The 1,563-nt window shown below is 65.0% G+C and overlaps 1 protein-coding gene across 1 annotated transcript in view; it reads right to left on the bottom strand.

The window, feature by feature from the left end:
• Nucleotides 1-1,356, bottom strand: part of LOC104385504 (arf-GAP with GTPase, ANK repeat and PH domain-containing protein 2-like) — a 7,097-nt gene extending 5,741 nt beyond the window's left edge. Inside the window, exons 1-6 of the mRNA XM_009993974.1 lie at nucleotides 1,350-1,356; nucleotides 1,010-1,068; nucleotides 817-904; nucleotides 462-547; nucleotides 242-383; nucleotides 11-159 (exon numbers count right to left, since the gene is read on the bottom strand). Of these exons, the coding sequence (XP_009992276.1) occupies nucleotides 11-159; nucleotides 242-383; nucleotides 462-547; nucleotides 817-904; nucleotides 1,010-1,068; nucleotides 1,350-1,356 (531 nt within the window). The remainder of the gene's footprint in view (nucleotides 1-10; nucleotides 160-241; nucleotides 384-461; nucleotides 548-816; nucleotides 905-1,009; nucleotides 1,069-1,349) is intronic.
• Nucleotides 1,357-1,563: the final 207 nt, after the last annotated feature.

Here is a 1,563-nt window from a genome sequence, read left to right on the forward strand (position 1 = left end):
CACCACGTGCCCCCAGCCACCCACCCTCGGTGAAGACCCTGTCCACGTTGAGGCCGTAGGTGGCACAGGTCTCGTAGTAGAGACACCTCCTCATGTCTCCACAGAGCGCCTGGGCCCGGGCGTCCTCCACCACCCGTGGGTTGGAGGAGCTGATCTTGTCTGGGGGAGGTCGAGCAATGAGGGTGGGCCACCCCTTCCTTGTCCCCCTCCCCACTGGGCTGGTCCCATGTCCCCAGCTTACCCTGGGTGCCCACCAGTGCCAGGGCCACCTCGCTGGTGGCCCGGTAGCCACTGAAGAGCTGGTGCAGCTGCGTCACCTCCTGGAAGGTGGCCTCGTTCTCCAGGCTGAAGACGAAGATGACGGCGTCTGCCCAGCTGGCAAACTGAGGGGGGGACATAGGGGGGGTCAGGGTGTGGCACTGGCCACCACGGCCACCCCCCAGCCCATTGCCCTCACCTACCATGGCATCCGGGGCACCTCCTTCCTCCCGGATCAGCAGCAGGTGGCTCTGGCCATCGACTGTCACCTCACGCTTGAACTGGCCACCTGGGGTCACAGGGGGGAGAGGAGGGGACCTGTGGTTGAACCGGCACCACCCCCCTGGGCACCTCATGGCCCTGAACACCCCATGGCCATGACCCTGGACATCCCATGACCTTGGCCACCCCATGGCCACATCCAGCACCATGTCCATCCCCATCCCCATCCCACTGCCATGCCCACCCCATGGCCACAACCTTTGATCTCTCATAGCCACGTGTATCACCCCATGTTCATGCCCACCCCACCTCCATGCCCACCCCGTGCCCACTCACCCTGTGTGGGCTCCAGCCCCACGTAGGAGCCAGTGAGGAAGCGCTGGACAAGCGCTGATTTCCCGCTCCTGCTGCTGCCCAGGACCCCCTGCAGAGCAGACAGAGAGGACGTCTGAGCAGTCAGGGCCACATGGACATGGGGACATGGGGACAGGAGGACACAGACATGGATACACACAGACACACAACCCACCAGGCGGATCTCCGGGATGGAGCGGCCCAGGGTCCATTCCTGGCTGTTCTCCAAGGCCTCTGTGGGGGGCAGAGGGGTGAGATGGTGTCTGGGACCCCCAAGCATCTCCAGACCCACCCCCCACCCCCCAGCACCCCTGAGGGGCCATGGCCGCCCCCAGCCCCACGGTAGAGCCACCGGCAGCGTCTGGCGTGGGTGGCCAGGAGCTGTCACCAAGCAACAGCCCGCACGGAGCCCGACGGGGGCGGCAGGAGGGACATGGAGACACGGTGGGGGTAGGAACAGGGATGTGGCACCATGAGCATGGGGAGGTGGCACCACAGGGACCACAGGGACTCACTCTCCATGGGCACAAGGATGGGGAGGACACGGGGACGTGGTGGGCATGAGGATGAAGCATGGCTGCATGACATGGCCTGGGGACATGGCAGGAACCAGGACACAGCGTGGGACGAGGACATGGCATGGGGACACAATGGGCAGGATGCAGGGTGGCACCAAGTGGTGCCGTGGGATGGGGACACGATGGTCACCAAGACAGTGCATGACACAAG

Source organism: Chaetura pelagica, unplaced genomic scaffold (genome assembly GCF_000747805.2).
Source record: "Chaetura pelagica isolate M959 unplaced genomic scaffold, ChaPel_1.0 scaffold2440, whole genome shotgun sequence".
In the NCBI taxonomy this organism is placed as follows: Eukaryota; Metazoa; Chordata; class Aves; order Apodiformes; family Apodidae; genus Chaetura; species Chaetura pelagica.